Source organism: Salmo salar, chromosome 15 (genome assembly GCF_965601325.2).
Source record: "Salmo salar chromosome 15, fSalSal1, whole genome shotgun sequence".
In the NCBI taxonomy this organism is placed as follows: domain Eukaryota; kingdom Metazoa; phylum Chordata; class Actinopteri; order Salmoniformes; family Salmonidae; genus Salmo; species Salmo salar.
The window spans coordinates 111,339,528-111,357,500 of record NC_138305.1 but is presented as its reverse complement, the minus strand read 5'-3'; the positions used below and the strand labels follow the sequence as shown (position 1 = coordinate 111,357,500).

The following is a 17,973-nucleotide window of genomic DNA, read 5'->3' as shown; positions in this document are numbered from 1 at the left end:
ATACAGTCAAATCAACCCCTAGCCTCATTAGTATATGGTCAAATCAACCCCTAGCCTCATTAGTATATGGTCAAATCAACCCCTAGCCCCATTAGTATATGGTCAAATCAACCCCTAGCCCCATTAGTATATGGTCAAATCAACCCCTAGCCTCATTAGTATATGGTCAAATCAACCCCTAGCCCCATTAGTATATGGTCAAATCAACCCCTAGCCTCATTAGTATATGGTCAAATCAACCCCTAGCCCCATTAGTATATGGTCAAATCAACCCCTAGCCTCATTAGTATATGGTCAAATCAACCCCTAGCCTCATTAGTATATGGTCAAATCAACCCCTAGCCCATTAGTATATGGTTGCAATTAGATGGTTCTTGTCTGTGATGTCCTCTGCTATCTATATTAAGGACCAACTCCAGGTTTGAACAGTTCAAGGCTCTAGAGTATTCAAACAACAACCTGGCCATGGATATATTGCCAACGCGTCCTGAATCTGCTGCCATGACAACCTATCCTGGCTTGCTACCATGGCTAGAGGCTAAACGTATCCTGACTTTGCTATCTTGCTTTGGAGAGTCATTCTCTGCATAGTAATATAATAATCATTCTAATTCTATGGTTGTCTTCCCCTTCTGCTTTTCCAGTGGCTTTACACACACACACACACACAGTACTATACTGCCCATGCAAAACACACGGTATACTGGATAACACAGTCCTGTACTGCCCATGAAAAACACACTGCATACTGGATAACACAGTACTGTACTGCCCATGAAAAACACACTGTATACTGGATAACACAGTACTGTACTGCTCATGAAAAACACACTGTATACTGGATAACACAGTCCTGTACTGCCCATGAAAAACACACTGCATACTGGATAACACAGTACTGTACTGCCCATGAAAAACACACTGTATACTGGATAACACAGTACTGTACTGCCCATGCAAAACACACTGTATACTGGATAACACAGTACTGTACTGCCCATGCAAAACACACTGTATACTGGATAACACAGTACTGTACTGTCCATGAAAAACACACTGTATACTGGATAACACAGTACTGTACTGCCCATGAAAAACACACTGTATACTGGATAACACAGTACTGTACTGCCCATGCAAAACACACTGTATACTGGATAACGCAGTACTGTACTGCCCATGCAGAACACACTGTATACTGGATAACACAGTACTGTACTGTCCATGAAAAACACACTGTATACTGGATAACACAGTCCTGTACTGCCCATGCAAAACACACTGTATACTGGATAACACAGTCCTGTACTGCCCATGAAAAACACACTGCATACTGGATAACACAGTACTGTACTGCCCATGCAAAACACACTGTATACTGGATAACACAGTACTGTACTGCCCATGAAAAACACACGGTATACTGGATAACACAGTACTGTACTGCCCATGAAAAACACACTGTATACTGGATAACATAGTACTGTACTGCCCATGAAAAACACACGGTATACTGGATAACACAGTACTGTACTGCCCATGAAAAACACACTGTATACTGGATAACACAGTACTGTACTGCCCATGAAAAACACACTGTATACTGGATAACACAGTACTGTACTGCCCATGAAAAACACACTGTATACTGGATGTGCAACTTACAGCTCCACACCCCACCTACCCCCAGCCCTTCACTCCTTTGTATATTTGTTTTTGTCATGATTTAGTATGTTTGTGAAGACAAACAGTGTTTACCGTTTGTTGTTGTCGCTTAGTAAATAGGTGCAGTTAAAAACCTTGTACAAAAATACATATCTGGTGCACTATATTTTCGCAAAAGTGGATCACAGTAATGAAATTTGATGTGAAAACATGATTTCTCTGTCTGTTGCGTTTCGAGATGGAATATGTTTGAATATTGTGTTGTAGAGTGAGTGTTGCCTTCTTATCCCAGGCAGTACAGGCAATACACAATACACAAACAAAGAAATACAGTATCTCACATATTTACTGGAAATGGCACTACATTTAAACATGCACACAATAACAGAATTTGACAAATTACTCAATATCAGGCTCAGTATAAACACAAAGGCATTTAATACAAAAAAATATATATTTACACCGATAAAAAAAAAGAAGGGTATACTATTCTATAAAGTTAAGACAAAAAAAACTCTACAAGAAATGCTTTTCACAAGCATCCTCATCACATCTAGCCTCCCTCAGGCGGGGATATGGAAATAAGGCTAAAATATTCTCTCATATTAAAGGGGACAAACAACATTAAAAACATGATTCCTACAAGCCTACAAGACACTGTCCCTCAAACACTGAACATTGAGAAATATATCTGTATATTATCCGTCATAAATGAACTGTAACATCACTAATGTCCAATATCTCGGTGTGTCACCATCTTCCCTCCTCCGTAGTCCAGCACCAGTAGCCTCTCAACGGTTTAAAACATCCAGGAGATTGTCCTCACTGCTGCAGGTCTACTGTTGCCAGGTGACCGTTTCCATGCAGGGACATTATGTAACCAGGATATGCATGGTGATGTAATACCAAGGGGGAGGAGTCAGAGGGTTCTTCCTCTAGCGTGTTTATTGACCCAATGAAGATGGATAGAGGAGGACATCATGGGAGGAAAGAGAGAAAAGGAAGACGGGAGGAAACAAGGGGAAGGTTCCAGAAGAGAACAGGAAAGACAACACAGCGTAGTAAGGACCCAAAGAGCCAGGGACATGAAAATAATGAGAGAGAGGGAGGAAACAGCGAGGGACATGAAAATAATGAGAGAGAGGGAGGAAACAGCGAGGGACATGAAAATAATGAGAGAGAGGGAGGAAACAGCGAGGGACATGAAAATAATGAGAGAGAGGGAGGAAACAGCGAGGGACATGAAAATAATGAGAGAGAGAGGAAAGTGAGAGGCATGAAAATAATGAGAGAGAGAGAGGAAAGAGTGAGGGACATGAAAATAATGAGAGAGGGAGGAAAGAGTGAGGGACATTAAAATAATGAGAGAGGGAGGAAACAGCGAGGGACATTAAAATAATGAGAGAGAGAGGAAAGAGTGAGGGACATGAAAATAATGAGAGAGAGAGAGGAAACAGCGAGGGACATGAAAATAATGAGAGAGGGGAAAGAGTGAGGGACATTAAAAGAATGAGAGAGAGAGAGGAAAGAGTGAGGGACATGAAAATAATGAGAGAGAGGGAGGAAAGAGTGAGGGACATGAAAATAATGAGAGAGAGGGAGGAAACAGCGAGGGACATGAAAATAATGAGAGAGGGGAAAGAGTGAGGGACATGAAAATAATGAGAGAGAGGAAAGAGTGAGGGACATGAAAATAATGAGAGAGAGAGAGGAAAGAGTGAGGGACATTAAAATAATGAGAGAGAGGGAGGAAAGAGTGAGGGACATGAAAATAATGAGAGAGAGGGAGGAAAGAGTGAGGGACATTAAAATAATGAGAGAGAGAGGAAAGAGTGAGGGACATTAAAATAATGAGAGAGAGAGGAAACAGCGAGGGACATGAAAATAATGAGAGAGAGAGGAAAGAGTGAGGGACATGAAAATAATGAGAGAGGGGAAAGAGTGAGGGACATTAAAATAATGAGAGAGAGAGGAAAGAGTGAGGGACATTAAAATAATGAGAGAGAGAGGAAACAGCGAGGGACATGAAAATAATGAGAGAGGGAGGAAACAGCGAGGGACATTAAAATAATGAGAGAGAGAGGAAAGAGTGAGGGACATGAAAATAATGAGAGAGAGAGGAAAGAGTGAGGGACATGAAAATAATGAGAGAGGGGAAAGAGTGAGGGACATTAAAATAATGAGAGAGAGAGAGGAAAGAGTGAGGGACATTAAAATAATGAGAGAGAGGGAGGAAAGAGTGAGGGACATTAAAATAATGAGAGAGAGGGAGGAAAGAGTGAGGGACATTAAAATAATGAGAGAGAGAGGAAAGAGTGAGGGACATTAAAATAATGAGAGAGGGAGGAAAGAGTGAGGGACATTAAAATAATGAGAGAGAGAGGAAAGTGTGAGGGACATTAAAATAATGAGAGAGAGGGAGGAAAGTGAGGGACATGAAAATAATGAGGGGATAGATAGAAATACGGGGGGAGTTAGAGAGAGAGAGGAAAGAGTGAGGGACATGAAAATAATGAGAGAGAGGGAGGAAACAGCGAGGGACATGAAAATAATGAGAGAGGGGAAAGAGTGAGGGACATGAAAATAATGAGAGAGAGGAAAGAGTGAGGGACATGAAAATAATGAGAGAGAGAGAGGAAAGAGTGAGGGACATTAAAATAATGAGAGAGAGGGAGGAAAGAGTGAGGGACATGAAAATAATGAGAGAGAGGGAGGAAAGAGTGAGGGACATTAAAATAATGAGAGAGAGAGGAAAGAGTGAGGGACATTAAAATAATGAGAGAGAGAGGAAACAGCGAGGGACATGAAAATAATGAGAGAGAGAGGAAAGAGTGAGGGACATGAAAATAATGAGAGAGGGGAAAGAGTGAGGGACATTAAAATAATGAGAGAGAGAGGAAAGAGTGAGGGACATTAAAATAATGAGAGAGAGAGGAAACAGCGAGGGACATGAAAATAATGAGAGAGGGAGGAAACAGCGAGGGACATTAAAATAATGAGAGAGAGAGGAAAGAGTGAGGGACATGAAAATAATGAGAGAGAGAGGAAAGAGTGAGGGACATGAAAATAATGAGAGAGGGGAAAGAGTGAGGGACATTAAAATAATGAGAGAGAGAGAGGAAAGAGTGAGGGACATTAAAATAATGAGAGAGAGGGAGGAAAGAGTGAGGGACATTAAAATAATGAGAGAGAGGGAGGAAAGAGTGAGGGACATTAAAATAATGAGAGAGAGAGGAAAGAGTGAGGGACATTAAAATAATGAGAGAGGGAGGAAAGAGTGAGGGACATTAAAATAATGAGAGAGAGAGGAAAGTGTGAGGGACATTAAAATAATGAGAGAGAGGGAGGAAAGTGAGGGACATGAAAATAATGAGGGGATAGATAGAAATACGGGGGGAGTTAGAGAGAGAGAGGAAAGAGTGAGGGACATGAAAATAATGAGGGGATAGATAGAAATACGGGGGGAGTTAGAGAGAGAGAGGAAAGAGTGAGGGACATGAAAATAATGAGGGGATAGATAGAAATACGGGGGGAGTTAGAGAGAGAGAGAGGAAAGAGTGAGTCAAGTAATTACATTTTCATAAAATTACCCCAAATTCAATATCCAAACAACTTCAAATGTAGAAAACCAAATAAAAATCTGAGCAGACTGGAGGGCTATCTTATCGGACACATATCGTAAGTGACTGAGAAGCCTCACCTATATATATATATAAAACACAGAATGGGGACCAGCCAGTCTATGCAGACAGCAGAAACCCAGTCACTGTAGAGGGAAGACAAGAAACACAAGGGTTGTTACAGTCTGAAGGGACAGATGTCTGTTCTTTACCATTAGTAACCAACATTAGACAAGAGGGTTGTTACAGTCTGAAGGTGTCACAACATCGACGGAAGGTGGCGCCCCTCCTCGCCCGGGCGGCGCTCTGCGGTCGTCGTCGCCGGCCAAGTAGCTGCCACCGATCCTCTTTTACTTTCTGTCGGTCAGGTCTAGTTTAGTTGGAACCTGTTCAGTATTAGTTCATTAGTGGGGGAAGGTATTTAGTCGTTCTGTGTAGGTTGTGCTGTGTGAGTGATTATTTGTTGTCAGGTGTTTTGTTCAGAGGTACAGGTGTTTTGTTCAGAGGTACAGGTGTTTTTTTTTACCTCTGCCTGTGGGTTTTGGTGCAGCGTGTTTGTGGGCTGCGTCCCTAAGCTGCGTGCGGGCTGTTTGTTTGGGCGTTTGTTTTGCCTTGCCCTGCCTTATCTGTTTTCTTGGCAACGTGTGGATAATTATTAAAGTTAAGTGTGTTCACGGACTTGTGTCTGCTGCGCCTGACTTCGACCCTCCTGCTTCCTTGTGCACACTGACAGAAGGGACAGATGTTCTGTTCTTTATCATTAGCAACCGACATTAGATAATGCGTAGCCTAGGCTACTACGCGAGTGAAGAGCAAAATAATTCATTACTCGGCTACGTAACATGCTAGAAACATTTTCTGATCAGTTTGGTGGACAAAGCTCCACGGTGAATGAAGGAAGTTTCTGATGAATGTCATCCTCAGTTTTCTCCTATCACAGTCATTAAACACTGAAACTGTTTTAAAGTCACCATTGGCCTCATGGTGAAATCCCTGAGCAGTTTCCTTCCTCTCCCGCAACTGAGTTAGGAAGGACGCCTGTATCTCTGTAGTGACTAGGTGTATTGATACACCATCCAAAGTGTAATTAATAACTTCACCATGCTCAAAGATGGCTGCTTTTTTTTTTATTTGTACCCATCTACCAATAGGTGCCCTCCTTTGTGAGACTTTGGAAAACCTACCTGGTCTTTGTGGTTGAATCTGTGTTTGAAATTCACTGCTCGACTGAGAGACCTTACAGATAACTGTATGTTTGGGGGTCATTCAAAAATCTTGTTAAACACTATTATTGCACGCAGAGTTCATGCAACATATTGTTAGGCACATTTTTACTCCTGAACTTAGTTAGGCTTGCCAATACTTACTGACTCAAGACATTTCAGCTTTTCATTTCAATTAATTTGTAAAAATGTCTTAAAAACATAAATCCACTTTGACGTTATGCGGTATTGTGTTTAGGCCAGTGACACAACATGTAATCCATTTTAAATTCAGGCTGTAACAACAACAACAAACTGTGGAGATGTGATGTGTGTGATGTGTTTGACTACAAATGCTATCCTCACCGTCCTTGCTATCGGGACATATGAGTAGAATTTTTTAATTTTACATTTTTATTTTATTTCACCTTTATTTAACCAGGTAGGCTAGTTGAGAACAAGTTCTCATTTACAATTGCGACCTGGCCAAGATAAAGCAAAGCAGTGTGACAAAAACAACAACAGAGTTACACATGGAGTAAAACAAGCGTACGGTCAATAACAATAACAGGAATAACAGGATATGTTACACAAGGCATTATGGATATTGTAGTATATTGTGCTATTCTCACCATCCTTGGTGTCCTCTGGAAGCAGAGCGTCCTGTCGGTTGCCCAGTACAAAGGCCAGAGTGGCCAGGATGGCAGCATCCAAGACCCCCAACAGGGCCAGGACAAAGGCCCAGTGCACAGAGCAGTTTCCAGAGGAGAAACTGGTCACCCCATCACCACACAGGTCCCGCATGTCCGCACAATCCCACGAGTCAGGGAACAGCACGCAGGCAAGAGCCAGGCAGAACCCTTAGAGAGGATGAAAAACACAGTGTAGTCAGGATCCAGGCTAGAGCCAGGCAGAACCCTTAGAGAGGACGAAAAACACAGTGTAGTCAGGATCCAGGCTAGAGACAGGCAGAAACCTTAGAGAGGATGAAAAACACAGTGTAGTCAGGATCCAGGCTAGAGACAGGCAGAAACCTTAGAGAGGATGAAAAACACAGTGTAGTCAGGATCCAGGCTATAGCCAGGCAGAACCCTTAGAGGATGAAAAACACAGTGTAGTCAGGATCCAGGCTAGAGCCAGGCAGGACCCTTAGAGAGGATGAAAAACACAGTGTAGTCAGGATCCAGGCTATAGCCGGGCAGAAACATGCACAGAAATAGAATATAACTTTATTATCCTTTTCCAGAAAGGAAATATGTATTTAAAATTGCCATATAATAATTACACACCATAATACAACACATGGTAGTCAAAAATCAGGATTTTGTTCAGCTGTTTAAAGGGCGAATCTCAAGGTCAATCTCAAGGTCAATCTCAAGGTCATTGTCTTTATAGAGATATAATGTTGTGTACCTGCAGTAAGCTGCAGCCAAGCACAGATTTTGTAGACGGTGGCGGCGTTGCAGAATCTGAAGAGCGAGAGGCAGCCGACGCTGCTCCAGACCATGGTCAGGGACATGCAAACCAGCACAGCAGGGGACTGGAAGGCTGGGAGAGGGGTCAGAGTGCTCAGGGAGCCACGACACTCTGGGACCGGCCAGTCAGACTCCACACACACCTACAAACACAGTGGCAAACATCAGGGTTGGGTGCTACTGTAACACTTTAGTTAAAGTATGCTTTATTACCTGTTAAACGCAGAGATAAGAGTCTTAAAGGGATAGCGCGACATTTACATTTAAAAACAGACATATGAGTCTTAAAGGGATAGCACGACATTTACATTTAAAAACAGACGTATGAGTCTTAAAGGGATAGCACGACATTTACATTTAAAAACAGACGTATGAGTCTTAAAGGGATAGCGAGACATTTACAGTTAAAAGCAGATGTAAAAGTCTTAAAGGGATAGCGAGACATTTACAGTTAAAAGCAGACGTAAGAGTCTTAAAGGGATAGCGCGACATTTACAGTTAAAAGCAGACGTATGAGTCTTAAAGGGATAGCGCGACATTTACAGTTAAAAGCAGACGCATGAGTCTTAAAGGGATAGCGCGACATTTACAGTTAAAAGCAGACGTATGAGTCTTAAAGGGATAGCGCGACATTTACAGTTAAAAGCAGACGTATGAGTCTTAAAGGGATAGCGCGACATTTACAGTTAAAAGCAGACATATGAGTCTTAAAGGGATAGTGCGACATTTACAGTTAAAAGCAGACGTATGAGTCTTAAAGGGATAGCGCGACATTTACAGTTAAAAGCAGACGTATGAGTCTTAAAGGGATAGCGCGACATTTACAGTTAAAAGGAGACGTATGAGTCTTAAAGGGATAGCGCGACATTTACAGTTAAAAGGAGACGTAAGAGTCTTAAAGGGATAGCGCAACATTTACAGTTAAAAGCAGACCTATGAGTCTTAAAGGGATAGCGCGACATTTACAGTTAAAAGCAGACGTATGTGTCTTAAAGGGATAGCGCGACATTTACAGTTAAAAGCAGATATGTGTCTTAAATGGATAGTGCAACATTTTGACAATGAAGCCCTTTTTTTACCTACCCTGAATCAGATTAACTCATGGATACCATTTTTATGTCTCTGCCAGCAGTTTGAAGGAAGTTTAAGGAAGTCTCCGCATCCATTGCTAACTAGCGTTAGCGTAATGACTGGAAGTCTACAGGAACTTTCCCTTTAATGTCGTATTATAGGGCTTTTAATACTGTATGTCTCTATGTAAGACACTTTCAACTGATAAAAAAAAAATGGCTTGTTGTTTAGTCAGGACCATAGTCAAGTTGAACTCACTTCCTCAGTTGAGGACTTAAAACCTTTTTAAATGAGACACACCTACCTCGAACAGTCCCAGGGTGCCTGTCTTTGGCACGGGGCCCCCTCCCTGGTAGTGAACCTCTCTGGTGCCCACCCAGGAGGGCTGTATTAGGATGACAACCTCGATGATGGCGAAGCAGAGGGTGCACACAGCCCAGAGGACGCCCACCGCCCGGGCGCTACGGATAAACTCTGTCTGGTAGAGACGAGCTACCTCAGCGGTGTGGGGGGTCATCGCCATAAGTACTGAGGGGGAGAACGGGATGGTTGAGAAGTGGGGTCAGGGAAGAGATAACAATATCAACAACAGTAATAACAACAACAAAAATAGGAACAACAGTAATAACAACAACAACAATATCAACAACAGTAATAACAACAACAACAATAACAACAACAACAATATCAACAACAGTAAGAACAACAACAACAATAACAACAACAACAATATCAACAACAGTAATAACAACAACAACAGTAAGAACAACAACAATATCAACAACAGTAAGAACAACAACAACAATAGCAACAACAACAATATCAACAACAGTAAGAACAACAACAACAATAGCAACAACAACAATATCAACAACAGTAATAACAACAACAAAAATAGGAACAACAGTAAGAACAACAACAACAATATCAAGAACAGTAATAACAACAACAACAATAGCAACAATAACAATATCAACAATATGGCAGGGAAATTTAAATTAGTTCATTCCATAGTATCCAGTGCCTTCAGAAAGTTTTCACACCCCTTGACTTATTCCACATTTTGTTGTGTTACAGCCTGAATTCAAAATGGATTAATATATATTTTTTTTACCCATCTACACACAATACCTCATATTGACAATGTGAAAACATGTCTTTGTAGAACTTTGTAGAATCACCTTTGGCAGCGATTACAGGCTTTCTGGGTAAGTGTCTAAGAGTTTTCCACACCTGGATTGTGCAACATTTGCCCATTATTATTTTCAAAATTCTTAAATCTCTGTCAAATTGGTTGTTGATCATCGCTAGACAACCATTTTCAGGTCTTGCCATAGTTTTCAAGCCGATAAAAAGTCAAAACATTCACTGTCTTCTTGGTAAGAAACTCCAGTGTAGATTTGGACTTGTGTTTTAGGTTATTGTCCTGCTGAAAGGTGAATTCATCTCCCAGTGTCTGGTGAAAAGCAGACTGAACCAGGTTTTACTCTAGGATTTTGCCTGTGTTTAGCTCCATTCCATTTCATTTTTATCCTGAAAAACTCCTCAGTCCTTAGCGATTACAAGAATACCCATAACATGATGCACTATGCTTGAAAATAAAGAGAGTGGTACTCAGTAATGTGTTGTAATGGATTTGCCCCAAACATAACACTTTGTATTCTGGACAAAAAGTGAATTGCTTTGCCACATTATTTTTGCAGTATTACTTTAGTGCCTTGTTACAAACAGGATGTATGTTTTGGAATATTGTTATTTTGCACAGGCTTCCTTCTTTTGTCAATTAGGTTAGTATTGTGGATTAACTATAATGTTGTTGATCCATTCTCAGTTTTCTCCTATCACAGCCATTCAACAAAACAAATCTCTTACCTCCCTCACTAGCTTTAAGCACCAGCTGTCAGAGCAGCTCACAGATCACTGCACCTGTACATAGCTCATCTGTAAATAGCCCATCCAATCTACCTCATCCCCATACTGTATTTATTTATTTATCTTTCTCCTTTGCACCCCAGTATCTCAACTTGCACATCATCTTCTGCTCATCCTACCATTCCAGTGTTTAATTGCTATATTGTAATTACTTCGCCACCATGGCCTATTTATTCCCTTATCTCTCTTATCATACCTCATTTGCACATGCTGTATATAGATTTTGTACTGTATTATTGATTGTATGTTTGTTTATTCCATGTGTAACTCTGTGTTGTTGTATGTGTTGAACTGCTTTGCTTTATCTTGGCCAGGTCGCAGTTGCAAATGAGAACTTGTTCTCAACTAGCCTGCCTGGTTAAATAAAGGTGAAATAAAATAAAAATAAAAAACAGCCATTCAACTCCATAACTGTTTTAAAGTCACCATTGGCCTCATGGTAAAATCCCTGAGTGGTTTCCTTCCTCTCCGGCAACTGAGTTAGGAAGAACGCCTGTATCTTTGTAGTGACTGTGTGTATTGATACACCATCCAAAGTGTAATGAATAACTTCACCATGCTCAAAGGGATATTCAATGTCTGCTTTTTCTTTATTTTCATCTACCAATAGGTGCCCTTTGAGAGGCATTAGAAAATCTCCTTTTGTGGTTGAATCTGTGTTTGAAATTCACTGCTCGACTGAGGGACCTTACAGATAATTGTATGTGTGGGGTACAGAGATGAGGTAGTCATAATTTTTTTTATATCAAACACTGTTATTGAACACAGAGTGAGGCCATGCAAGTTATTATGTGACTTGTTAAGCACATTTTTATTTTACTTATTTAGACTTATTTACTTTATTATGTTCCCCTAACCCTACCACCCCTCCCCTAATTAGAGTAAACTAACGGACACCAACACTTAGGCTTCTACTTCCTGGTTATACAGTGCATTCTGAAAGTATTCAGACCCCTTGACCTTTTCCATATTTTGTTACAGCCTTATTGTAAAATGTATTACAAAAACTGTTTCTAAATCAATCTACACACGATACCCCATAATGACATCACAATACCCCATAATGACATCACAATACCCCATAATGACATCACGATACCCCATAATGACATCACGATACCCCATAATGACATCACAATACCCCATAATGACATCACGATACCCCATAATGACATCACGATACCCCATAATGACATCACAATACCCCATAATGACATCACGATACCCCATAATGACAAAGCAAAAACATGTTTTTTCGAAAATGTTTGCAAAAATTTACTCAAAAATAAAACAAACATTTAACATCACATTTACAGTACATACTATATACATTTTACAGACAATGTGTTTTCCAATATTTATCTTTTGTTTGTTTTTAATCCCAACCTTGAGCTACCATCAACCTCTCCCATCTATCTCTGAAGACCATCCAGTTTGATATCTATTTGTCATATATTTATTAACTGCGCTGTTTTACAAAAGTTTGAACCTATATGCGTTTTACAGGCACAGTATATTTTACATTCGTTTTTTTGTTTCTTGTTGTTATTAGTCTCAACCTTCAGCTCCATTCAACTCCTCCCGTCTATCTCTTAACACCATCCATATTGGATTTCTATTTGCCATATATTTTTCAACTGTGCTGTGATGTTTCACCAAAAGTTCTGAACCTTTCAATTCTCATAGTTTCTACAGATTGTAAATTAAAGATAAAGATTTTTGCTGCAATTATTATTATATTATTGATCAATTGATAATGACTTTTCAAATCACCAAGCAGTGTTATTTGCAGAGTTAACTCCAGGTAAATGTTGCCATAACAAAGGAGTTGAGTACTTATTGACAAGACATTTCAGTTTTTAATTCATTTGTAAACATTTCGAAAAAAACCTAATTCCATTTTGACATTATGGGGTATTGTGTGTAGGCCAGTGACACAAAAAAAAAAATCTAAATCGAAGCAATTTTAAATTCAAGATCTAACAACAAAATGTGGAAATAGTCAAAGGGTCTGAATACTTTCCGAAGGTTCTGTATGTATCTGATATATATATATATATATATATATATATATATATATATATATATATATATAAAACAATGTACAGAGAGAGACAGACAGACAGTACTTAAATCATAGAGACAGACAGACAGTACAGAGACAGACAGACAGTACAGAGACAGACAGACAGTACAGAGACAGACAGACAGTACAGTACAGAGACAGACATACAGTACAGAGACAGACATACAGTACTTAAATCATAGAGACAGACAGACAGTACAGAGACAGACAGACAGTACAGAGACAGACAGACAGACAGTACTTAAATCACAGAGACAGACAGACAGTACAGAGATAGACAGACAGTACAGAGACAGACAGACAGTACAGAGACAGACAGACAGACAGTACTTAAATCACAGAGACAGACAGACAGTACAGAGACAGACAGACAGTACAGAGACAGACACACAGTAATGAATCATAAAGAGAGAGACAGACAGATAGACCACAGTGGTGTATGAAGGGTACTACACAAAGATACACTGAGGATTTATGAACGCATAATCCCATACTCAAACAATTACTTCTATCTAACGGAAAGAAAATATTAAAAGCATCTGTCAATGGTTTGAAGAAAAAAAAAGCTACGCAACGCTAAACAATATCACAGCATGAATGCAATGCAAACATATGTAAGAGTCTATAGATGGTTCTTCACCTTTCCGCTGCTAGCAGCAGACTGCTGTGGTTCTGTCCCCTTAATGTAGATCGACCAACCAGAAATCAGAACAGATGATTTAGATTAGAAATGCCGACACGATCCGGTCCCGAACGAACGAGGGAGTGATGGAGAAATAGACCATTTCAAAAGAGACTCTCTGTTTCTCTCCGTGGAATGATGGGAGGCTGGATGAACAACAACATGTACAGGCCCAAACCATCAGCATCAAGCAGGGAGATTTACCTCCGTCACAAACGGAAAGAGGAGAGCAGGGAGGGGGGCAGGGGGAGGGGGAGAGGGGGGTTAGATACCGACAGGAAAGGAGGGAGAGCAAGAGAGGCTGAGAGAGGCAGGACAGGATGGAGGGTTGGGGAGGGAGGGAGGGAGGGAGGGAGGGAGGGAGGGAGGGAGGGGGAGGGAGGGAGGGAGGGAGGGAGGGAGGGGGGGGGGGGGCATTGAGAGTGTGTCGCAGTGGCTCTGTTGGGGGATGGGTTTCCTCTATTACAGAATGCTGCAGCAATGAGCACTGAAGCAGAATGACCACAGAGAGACAGAGGAGAGGCAGAGAGACAGACAGAGGAGAGAGACAGAGGAGAGAGACAGAAGAGAGGCGGGGGGCAGAGGAGAGGAGAGGAGAGGAGAGGAGAGGAGAGGAGAGGAGAGGAGAGGAGAGGAGAGGAGAGGAGAGGAGAGGAGAGGAGAGGAGAGGGGGGGGCAGAGGAGAGAGAGAGGAGAGACAGAGGAGAGAGACAGAGGAGGGACAGAGGGAGCTAGAAGTAGAAAACATGATTTTCCCCTGTCTTCTTAGATATATAGAACCAGCAGAAAGGAAGGGAGACATTAGATTTGGAGGAAAAAAAGATGAGCGATATAGGAATGTAAATCACTGTGTTGAGAGTATAAAACACTCCTTAATTTCTTCCTTATTCTGTCCATCTTTTGGCTGCAGAACAAGAGTGGTGAACTATCCTGCGATGGATCATCGATCACACGTTGTGATGACACACACGCACTGCTGTGACCTTAGATGAGCCGGCCCTGAGGAACAGAATTCTGATTAGGATTCAGGTCTGTCCCTGGTTACCACACAAAGAGAAGGAGGACAGACTGTGCTGTCTCATCTTTATCTTGATATATGTTGTCAAAAAATGACAACCTCGTCAACCTTGAACCAGCACCGTGAGTGGGTATGTGAAACGAGAGGGGGGGGGGGGGGGGGGGGGGGAGATGAGAGAGGGAGAGTGTGTGTGTGTGTGTGTGTGTGTGTGTGTGTGTGTGTGTGTGTGTGTGTGTGTGTGTGACGAGCGACGGAGTGTGTGTGTGTGTTAAAGACTTCTACACAACCAGAGCTGGTCTCCAGTAGAACCTCAGTCTTGTTACCTGATGAGATGGAGGGAGGAGAGATGAGATGGAGGAGAGATGAGATGGAGGGAGGAGGAAGGAGAGATGAGATGATGGGAGGAGGAAGGAGAGATGAGATGGAGTGAGGAGAGATGAGATGGAGGGAGGAGAGATGAGATGGAGGGAGGAGGAAGCAGAGATGAGATGATGGGAGGAGGAAGGAGAGATGAGATGGAGTGAGGAGAGATGAGATGGAGGGAGGAGAGATGAGATGATGGGAGGAGGAAGGAGAGATGAGATGGAGTGAGGAGAGATGAGATGGAGGGAGGAGAGATGAGATGGAGGGAGGAGGAAGCAGAGATGAGATGATGGAAGGAGGAAGGAGAGATGAGATGGAGTGAGGAGAGATGAGATGGAAGGAGGAGGAAGGAGAGATGAGATGGAGGGAGGAGAGATGAGATGGAAGGAGGAGGAAGGAGAGATGAGATGATGGGAGGAGGAAGGAGAGATGAGATGGAGTGAGGAGAGATGAGATGGAGGGAGGAGGAAGGAGGGATGAGATGGAGGGAGGAGAGATGAGATGGAGGGAGGAGGAAGGAGGGATGAGATGGAGGGAGGAGAGATGAGATGGAGGGAGGAGGAAGCAGAGATGAGATGATGGGAGGAGGAAGGAGAGATGAGATGGAGGGAGGAGAGATGAGATGGAGGGAGGAGGAAGCAGAGATGAGATGATGGGAGGAGGAAGGAGAGATGAGATGGAGTGAGGAGAGATGAGATGGAGGGAGGAGAGATGAGATGGAGGGAGGAGGAAGCAGAGATGAGATGATGGGAGGAGGAAGGAGAGATGAGATGGAGTGAGGAGAGATGAGATGGAGGGAGGAGAGATGAGATGATGGGAGGAGGAAGGAGAGATGAGATGGAGTGAGGAGAGATGAGATGGAGGGAGGAGAGATGAGATGGAGGGAGGAGGAAGCAGAGATGAGATGATGGGAGGAGGAAGGAGAGATGAGATGGAGTGAGGAGAGATGAGATGGAAGGAGGAGGAAGGAGAGATGAGATGGAGGGAGGAGAGATGAGATGGAAGGAGGAGGAAGGAGAGATGAGATGATGGGAGGAGGAAGGAGAGATGAGATGGAGTGAGGAGAGATGAGATGGAGGGAGGAGGAAGGAGGGATGAGATGGAGGGAGGAGAGATGAGATGGAGGGAGGAGGAAGGAGGGATGAGATGGAGGGAGGAGAGATGAGATGGAGGGAGGAGGAAGCAGAGATGAGATGATGGGAGGAGGAAGGAGAGATGAGATGGAGGGAGGAGAGATGAGATGGAGGGAGGAGGAAGCAGAGATGAGATGATGGGAGGAGGAAGGAGAGATGAGATGGAGTGAGGAGAGATGAGATGGAGGGAGGAGAGATGAGATGGAGGGAGGAGGAAGCAGAGATGAGATGATGGGAGGAGGAAGGAGAGATGAGATGGAGTGAGGAGAGATGAGATGGAGGGAGGAGAGATGAGATGGAGGGAGGAGAGATGAGATGGAAGGAGGAGGAAGGAGAGATGAGATGGAGGGAGGAGAGATGAGATGGAGGGAGGAGGAAGGAGGGATGAGATGGAGGGAGGAGAGATGAGATGGAAGGAGGAGGAAAGAAAGATGAAATGGAGTGAGGAGAGATGAGATGGAGGGAGGAGGAAGGAGAGATGAAATGGAGGGAGGAGGAAGGAAAGGGGGATACCTAGTCAGTAGTACAACTGAATGCATTCAACCAAAGTGTGTACTCCACATTTAACCCAACCCCTCAGAATCAGAGAGTTGGATGGCAAGATAAGCCTGATTGCTGGAGGGCACAGAGTTACATAACCACATGGAGATCGAAGGAGGGAGATGCATCAATGGTCAGCGTGTGTCACGAGGGAGGAGAGTAATTGGCATTTTCCCAGCGAAGAAGCGACTCCGGGATGCTGGCCTTCTAGGCAGAGTTCCTCTGTCCAGTGTCTGTGTTCTTTTGCCCATCTTAATCTTTTCTTTTTATTGGCCAGTCTGAGATATGGCTTTTTCTTTGCAACTCTGCCTAGAAGGCTAGCATCCTGCAGTCACCTCTTCACTGTTGACATTGAGACTGGTGTTTTGCAGGTACTATATACACTGCTCAAAAAAATAAAGGGAACACTTAAACAACACAATGTAACTTCAAGTCAATCACACTTCTGTGAAATCAAACTGTCCACTTAGGAAGCAACACTGATTGACAATACATTTCACATGCTGTTGTGCAAATGGAATAGACAACAGGTGGAAATTATAGGCAATTAGCAAGACACCCCCAATAAAGGAGTGGTTCTGCAGGTGGTAACCACAGACCACTTCTCAGTTCCTATGCTTCCTGGCTGATGTTTTGGTCACTTTTGAATGCTGGCGGTGCTTTCACTCTAGTGGTAGCATGAGACGGAGTCTACAACCCACACAAGTGGCTCAGGTAGTGCAGCTCATCCAGGATGGCACATCAATGCGAGCTGTGGCAAGAAGGTTTGCTGTGTCTGTCAGCGTAGTGTCCAGAGCATGGAGGCGCTACCAGGAGACAGGCCAGTACATCAGGAGACGTGGAGGAGGCCGTAGGAGGGCAACAACCCAGCAGCAGGACCGCTACCTCTGCCTTTGTGCAAGGAGGAGCAGGCGGAGCACTGCCAGAGCCCTGCAAAATGACCTCCAGCAGGCTACAAATGTGCATGTGTCTGCTCAAACGGAAAGAAACAGACTCCATGAGGGTGGTATGAGGGCCCGACGTCCACAGGTGGGGGTTGTGCTTACAGCCCAACACCGTGCAGGACGTTTGGCATTTGCCAGAGAACACCAAGATTGGCAAATTCACCACTGGCGCCCTGTGCTCTTCACAGATGAAAGCAGGTTCACACTGAGCACATGTGAAAGACGTGACAGAGTCTGGAGAC

General features: G+C 42.9%; 1 protein-coding gene across 3 annotated transcripts; it reads right to left on the bottom strand.

Moving 5' to 3' along the window:
* Positions 1-1,993: 1,993 nt before the first annotated feature.
* lhfpl4b (LHFPL tetraspan subfamily member 4b) lies at positions 1,994-13,953 on the bottom strand. Of its 3 annotated transcripts, XM_082961463.1 has the most exons (6): positions 13,692-13,953; positions 9,338-9,561; positions 7,901-8,105; positions 7,120-7,347; positions 5,366-5,431; positions 1,994-2,600 (listed from the first exon to the last, which is right to left on the bottom strand). In XM_082961463.1, exons 2-5 carry the CDS (start codon positions 9,554-9,556, stop codon positions 5,406-5,408), a joined length of 678 nt encoding a protein of 225 aa, XP_082817589.1. In that variant the 5' UTR covers positions 9,557-9,561; positions 13,692-13,953; the 3' UTR covers positions 1,994-2,600; positions 5,366-5,405.
* Positions 13,954-17,973: the final 4,020 nt, after the last annotated feature.

Excerpts from the sequence above, each read along its gene's own strand:
- lhfpl4b (XM_045695209.2), bottom strand. The coding sequence starts at position 9,556 with ATGGCGATGACCCCCCACACCGCTGAGGTAGCTCGTCTCTACCAGACA. Across the intron at positions 8,106-9,337 it reads GCACCCTGGGACTGTTCGAG|GTGTGTGTGGAGTCTGACTG; the intron begins GTAGGTGTGTCT and ends CTGTGTTTGTAG. Across the intron at positions 7,348-7,900 it reads TTGGCTGCAGCTTACTGCAG|GGTTCTGCCTGGCTCTTGCC; the intron begins GTACACAACATT and ends ATCCTCTCTAAG.